The 7,318-nt window shown below is 40.2% G+C and overlaps 1 protein-coding gene across 1 annotated transcript; it reads left to right on the top strand.

Annotated features, from left to right (window-relative positions):
* Positions 1 to 316: 316 nt before the first annotated feature.
* Positions 317 to 6,598, top strand: LOC112517762 (14 kDa zinc-binding protein-like). Its single transcript, XM_025125141.1, has 6 exons — positions 317 to 407; positions 479 to 583; positions 5,327 to 5,413; positions 5,779 to 5,926; positions 6,102 to 6,219; positions 6,302 to 6,598. Exons 1-6 carry the CDS (start codon positions 379 to 381, stop codon positions 6,367 to 6,369), a joined length of 555 nt encoding a protein of 184 aa, XP_024980909.1. The 5' UTR covers positions 317 to 378; the 3' UTR covers positions 6,370 to 6,598.
* The last annotated feature ends 720 nt before the right edge of the window (positions 6,599 to 7,318 follow it).

The raw sequence follows: 7,318 nt of genomic DNA, 5'->3' as shown, positions 1-7,318 counted from the left end.
AAGAATGAATAATTTAATAATTAAGTTGAAAATGTGACTAAAAATAAAAAGGACATGGTCTATTTAAATAATTTTAAAAATATGTGATAGTTGGCTTGAATAATTTTCTTTGACATAACTTGAATGTTTAGGATTACTTATTTGAAATAACTTATCTTTTTTTTATAAAAATGTTTATCAATTTATTATAAATTAGATTGGTTTAATTTTTTTAAAAACTCTTTATCTCCAATTTAACACAAATATAAATTATTTATCCAAACACTTAAAAATACTTATTATTGATTTTAGACCGGAATAACTCAATAACTTATAAGCCATACCAAACACCCCTCAGTAATATTGATATACTTCATCAGGAGTGTGACCTTCCCATCCATGGCGGCCTCTACCTCCTTTCTGCTACGGTAAAACCTCTCTCTCCTTCTCTTCATCTCTTGCTTCTTCTCTTTCTGATTTATGTGCCTAATTATGAAAGGAGGAGTGCCCTAACACTCGGAGCTTTCAATTCCTTCAACCAACTAAATCGCATTCGTCAAATTCAGTCAAGCTTCCAACCCCCAATTCGCCAATGTACACGCCGGTATGCAATCACGCACCCACTGATTCATTACGCCTTTTGCTTGATTACTGCATCTATTTCTATCTACACCCATGGCTCTCTGCTTTCGTTTTTTGTGTTTTTTCGGCTATGACACCATTTCATTTTCCCTAATTACGGAATTTAATTTGAAAACAAAAATTGCAACTTTTGGGGGTACGTTTATATCTGGACAGCGGGTGTTGCAGCCCGTTCAATCTTTAATATAATTGCTTTTGGGTCAATGAAAATAACTTAGAAGTTACATTATTTGCTGGACCTCAGTTCTTAATCTAGCAATGTAACATTAACTGCTGTGATTATGATTATTATTGGTAAGAAAACATGTTTCCACTTTGAAATTGGACTATATTGAAGTACGCTTGGTTATAGCCATAGTCATGTGAGAATTTATGACCTAGTAAGGGTTGTCTTACATCAGCCTCGCTAAGTTGCTACGGATCAGATTATGTACTTAATGACCCTGTAAATCAAGCTTAATTACAGCTTGTTCTACTTTACAAGCAGCTCATATACAAGTCATTTGTAGTTTCTGAGGTATTTTTCAGCTCCTCAAACACATCTTTCTGGAGGTTTAAGTATATAAAGATAGTTGTTGTCAAGATTATGTCATGCAAATACGATAGATAGTACAAGATTTTGTTTTCTATATATGTATGCTAGTGAGACTTGTTTGAGGATTGATGGTATCGTATGACTTTTACTATTTCTTCTAAGTAGGAAGCTTGTTGATAGTATGTCTCTTTGATCTCATTTCTCTATGTTCTCCTTAGTTTTTGTTCTGTGAATTTAACTACCCTTGTTATCGACAATGCAAACTGGACTTAAGTAGTTAACCAAACCAAATGAGCCCGGTATATCCAACCGGAGGTAGGGTCTTTTGGGGGAAGGGAGGGAGATGTACGTAGACTTGACCTGACCTCTACCCTTAAAGAGCAGAGCAGCTATTTCCTGAAGACCCTAGGCTTGTGAGAAGTGTGCAAAATAAGTAGAAATTTTCCCCAAAGAAATAGAGAAATAGCAAAAGGTGAGGGTTTGAAAAAGAACATGAAACAAGACTTTTTCATGAAACAAGACAACAAGAAAATCAAGAATAAATTGGCAATAAAATCATCTTCCATTTCATAGTTGTTAAAAGCGCCTAAAGCACGCCTAGGCTCTGAGGCTCATAAGCCTCAAGGTCTTGGGCTGTTTCAAAATCGAGGCTACGCGTATTCATGAGGCTCACTAAGGCGCTGTCCCTTGGCCGAGGGGCCTTGTGGGCCGAGGTGCACCTCATAGAGTTATTAGATGCCTAGTCAAATCCTAATGTTAAACAAGTTTTCTCATCTTCTCATCTACTACACTTCTTAAAAAGAGAGTTATTTCTTCTGTCCAAAAACAAGTGTCTACATTTCTGTTTTAGTTTGTCCCGAAATAAATGTCCACTTCAAAAAAATAAGTGCATACTTCTCCATTCTACCCTTAGTTATGGGATGAAGAAATTAATCTCTTTCTATTATTAAAGGTAACACTATCATTTAGTTCATTAAAAGTGTAATAATTAGATTAATTACATTTCTCCAAACTGTATGCCTTTTTCGTCGTGGACACTTTTTTTGGGTCGGGGGAGTATTATATAGGTAAGTCAAACCCTATTATTAACTATCCGGTCCTTAAAACGTCAAGTCTCCTATATAAATACATAGACCTTAAATCTTCTCCCTCATGCTTTGAACCCTTCTCCCTTCTGCCTCTATCGAAGTATTGCTGGTTGCTGCATTCGAGGCTTGTACTTCTTGCGTGTGTTTGTGTATATTTTTTATTTTTGACAACATACCCCTCGCATTCTTGAGGCCCGTACCCTGCGCCTGGCCGCGTGATCCTTTGCGCCTAAGTGAGTCTTGAAGTGCATTGTAACATTGGGTGTGAGTGGTTCGCAGTCAGTATTTTTTCTTGTGTTTACCTTTCGGAATTATCACTTCTTTCAAGTGTCATGGTTTGAATTGTATTGGTAAGAGAATAACTAGGAATGGGGGATTTGTTCCTGTATAAAAATGTGAACATGTTGTATAAGACTGTCGACATTACACAATAAATTAGTCTAGGTTGGATGTATGGTGTGCGGTAGCTCTTCCTGGCTGTGAATGACAAAATTAAGTACGCGCTTCAAGTAGTTTTGTTTATAAAACTTAAGAGGCTGCAAAGGTATTATTCAGTTATAAAAGACCACTTGTGGTGAAAGTATTGCATCCAGATAGTGGTTAAACAACATTCCTTATGATCAAAGCAGAATGGACAACCTCCTTAAAAAGTTTGTAGCTATTAGTCTATATTATTATGTATTATATTTTCAATACTTAGCATAGTCGGTGGTACCTAAATGTAAATTGTATTGTTATAAATATTGAGGAATGAGAAGGGACAAGACACGAATTATCAAAACATTAACATGGTATCAGAGCTCTGGGTACCCTAGCCGGCCCTACCTCCGATCCTACCTCCGATCACCATCCCCCTGTGATTTTTTCCCTAGCCGGCCCTACCTCTCTTCCCTCTCTTCTCCTCGGTTTTTCATCTATGGCAGCAAGTGACAAATCCACCGACACACCTGTCGCTCACCCTCTACACCTCGCCACCACTGTCACCAACATCAGGAATCAAATTCCCATAACCCTCACAGCCGATGATAGCAACTACAATTCCTGGGTTGCTTTGTTTTAAGTCCAGTGCACCGTTTGTCGGGTTCTTGATCATATAATTCCGCCTACTACAACCACATCCGACCATGATGAAGAATGGACGCGTCTGGACGCCATCGTCTTACAATGGATTTACAGCACCATCTCTACCGACCTTCTCACCACTATTCTCAAGGTCGATAATACAACCGCATCCGCCTGGTCCGCTCTTGAGCGACTCTTTCTGGACAGCAAACCTACACGTGCACTACATCTTCAAAACAAGTTCTTCAATACCAAGCAGTCCTCTTTTACTACTGCCTCAGCATACTGTCAGGAGTTGAAACACCTCGCCGATCAATTGGCCAATGTGGATGCCCCGGTTACCGACCAAACCCTTGTCCTACAGTTGATTGCCGGATTGAGTCCCGAATATGACAATTTTGCAACGGTCATACAACAAGCGGACGTCCTTCCTTCATTCACCTCTGTCCGCTCCAAACTTGTTCTCGAAGAAGGCAACAAAGCAAAACGTGCGGCTGACTCTCCTGCTGCCCTTCACGCCGGGTTGACCTCCACTCAGCCGGCCTCCGCTACCGATACGGTACAACCCGATCAGCCTCCTACCAGGTCTCTTAACCGCGGACCGGACAGCACTCGTGGCCGTGGTCGTGGTGGACGTGGCCGCGGCCGTGGACGGTCTGGTGGCAGGAACATCCCCTCCTATTATAACTCCGTCGGGTACTCTCCTATACCACCATGGATGCAGCAACACCATTCATGGTCGTACTCACCGTGGGCAGCGCCTCCCTGCCCGTACCCCGTTGCACCTCAGTCGCGACTCCATTCAAGGGATGCACCTGGAGTTCTTGGCCCAAGACCTTCGGCAGCGTATGCTTCATCAGACTACTCGTTTGCTCCGACAAACATTGAACAAGCTTTACATACTATGACGTTGAATCCGGATCAAAACTGGTACATGGATACGGGGGCCACCAACCATATGTCGCACTCGCCAGGCCAGATATGCTCAGGAAATACTAGCTCGTGCCAAGATGAATGACTGTAATCCGGTCCTCACCCCGGTCGACACTGCTGGTAAGCTAGGCGCCACGTCTGGCGAACTTCTTGACGATCCCACCACCTATCGAAGTCTGGCAGGTGCGTTGCAATACTTGACGTTTACCAGACCCGATATCTCTTATGCGGTGCAGCAGATATGCATGTACATGCATGCCCCCCGGACCGGTCAWCTTCATGCGTTAAAGCGGCTTCTGMGATATGTCAARGGAACTCTCAATATGGGTGTTATGATGAAGGCATCCCCTCTCTCTAATCTTATTGCTTATACAGACGCTGACTGGGCAAGTTGTCCGGATACTAGACGGTCCACATCTGGGTATTGCATCTTCTTTGGCGACAACCTCATCTCCTGGTCTTCCAAACGACAGTAAGTTGTTTCCCGTTCCAGTGCTGAGGCTGAATACAGAGGGGTGGCCAACGTTGTGGCCGAAATCTGTTGGCTCCGTAATCTCCTTCTTGAACTACATTGCCCTATCAGCCGTGCTTCTCTCGTTTTTACAGACAACATCAGTGCTGTTTACCTCTCCGGCAATCCGGTTCAACATYAACGGACAAAACACGTGGAGGTGGATATTCACTTTGTTCGCGAGAAAGTGCAACGTGGTCAAGTTCGAGTCCTTCATGTACCGTCTCGGCACAATTTTTCAGACATATTCACTAAAGGCCTACCCCGAGTTCTTTTTGATGATTTTCGATCCAGCCTAAGCTTACGGGAACCTCCACCTTAGACTGCGGGGGTGTATTAGTCTATATTATTATGTATTATATTTTCAATACTTAGCATAGTCGGTGGTACCTAAATGTAAATTGTATTGTTACAAATATTGAGGAATGAGAAGGGACAAGACACGAATTATCAAAACATTAACAGTAGCTCTGTCCACAACTGATCGATACTTTACTCCATTGTCAAACCTCAATTACCTGAACTGTCTGTACATCATACTTATCTTTTTTTAATTTCTTATTTGTGTAACACTAGGGCCATATCTCGTGTGAGTGCAACACATGATGAAGAGGCTTCTGCTAAAGCAGCTGCAACTGAAGCCAACACTGGAGCTCCAACCATGTATTGGCCTTATCTTGCTTAATGATGATTTCATATGTTGTTATTTTTTAGAACATCATGTGCTAGAGTTTTGAATATTAATATGTGACAAACTTTTCAGTTTTAAAAACCTTCAATGATCGTTTAGTGTCTTTGGGGCTTAGCTGCTCCTAATAAAAGTTCTATAGTGGGGCTCTCGGCAACCCTGAATACTATGCTTTTTATGGAAATGAATCTTGAGAATTGTTAGTATGCTTTTGGCTTGTGTTTTAGACGTTTTATTCCCTCGAAGTTATGATGTTCGTTTTCTGGTTGTGTAACTTATACTTTTTTTCTTTCACATGATGACTAGTTTATATAACATCGTAGATTTGAGTTTGTGTCAGATTTGACAAGATTATTTCAAAGGAGATCCTTTCCACCATCATCTATGAGGACGAAAAGGTTCTAGCTTTTCGTGATATTAATCCTCAAGCACCTGTTCATGTTTTAGTCATCCCAAAGCTCCGAGATGGGTTAACAGAGCTTGGCAAGGTTATTTCTTTTAACTTCCTGTATACAATTTTTACACCGATCCTTTTATTTATTTATAGTATTTAGGAGCAACATCACTGCTCTATACTTGCTTATTTCCTGTGTCAACTATGCTTTGTCCTGTCGGCCATTATTAAAACAAATGGAATATTTACTTCTTCTTGATATCATCCAGGCTGAACCAAGACATGAAGATATACTGGGTCATCTTCTTCATGCATCGAAAATAGTAGCTGAAAAGGAAGGCATCGTTGATGGATTCCGTGTTGTTATTAACAGCGGTGCAAGTGCATGTAAGTAGTAGCATAATTAACTTGGTGCCAATGATCTCAGGATTTGATTGAACATATATAATGTAGTAATGGGTGGGTGTAGGTCAATCGGTTTACCATCTTCACTTGCACGTTCTTGGCGGAAGACAGATGAAATGGCCACCCGGTTGATCGGTATGAGTGAGGTTCAAACCATCATCTAATTGCTTCCCTTCCCTTTTCATTTTGGTAGCTTATGCTGGTTAACTGATAAGGAAGGAGGGTGGATTGGATTGAAGTGTATTAACCCAACTACATGTGTGCATTTTGTCTCAAGTTGAATAAAAACCTTTGCTTAATGGCATTTAGTTTCTGACAGAAACAAAGTATTATTATGTTTCATTCAATAATCAATTTTTTTTCATATCTCAAAGGTCAATATATTTTTTATTCAGTGTAAGAATAATTTATTATTACATATTTTAATATTTTAACTAGTAACAGGTAGATCTTGTAGCCATTAATACCTTGAATGCTAAGTTGTTTAGTTATATTGTAGTTCTTTTTGTCATTTTCTATTTTATGTAAAGCAAGGCCCTGTTTGTTTTTTGGTATTAAGAGCTTAATTCATCTGAAGTCTGATTCGGTGAGATGTTTGTGGTATTAAGAGGGTTTGTTTTTTTGTTCAAATAAGAGCTTATTCCTCTATGTTTCCTCTGAAATGTTAAGTGGTAATCTTTTCACTTAATCCCTCTTAAACACGCCTACCCTTGGAAAAATTCTACCCTAGCAGCTCGTCTCCTTCACTCTGTGCTTCAGGCCAAGAAACACACGCCTACCCTTGGAAAAATTCTACCCTAGCCGCTCGTCTCCTTCACTCTGCTATTCGATTTCAAAGACGCCAAAATCTGAAAACTTGATCTCCGCAAAAGGTAATGCTTTCCTTTACTCGATTTCTCCATAGCCATCTTCTAATTGTTCGATTTTTCTGCTTGTTCAATTACTTTTGCTTGTCTAATTTTTCTGCTTGTTCGATTTCCTGCTGTAATGTGTTCTTTATAGCGGTTTGATTTCTTCTACTGCCATCTTCTACTTGTTCAATTTGTTCTGTCTAATGTGATTTCTTCTACCGGAGGACGGA

The sequence above is a fragment of the Cynara cardunculus genome (assembly GCF_001531365.2).
Source record: "Cynara cardunculus var. scolymus isolate 2C chromosome LG 1, CcrdV1, whole genome shotgun sequence".
NCBI classification, from domain to species: domain Eukaryota; kingdom Viridiplantae; phylum Streptophyta; class Magnoliopsida; order Asterales; family Asteraceae; genus Cynara; species Cynara cardunculus.
The sequence above is the reverse complement of the archived record's forward strand: the minus strand, read 5'-3'. Positions and strand labels throughout refer to the sequence as shown.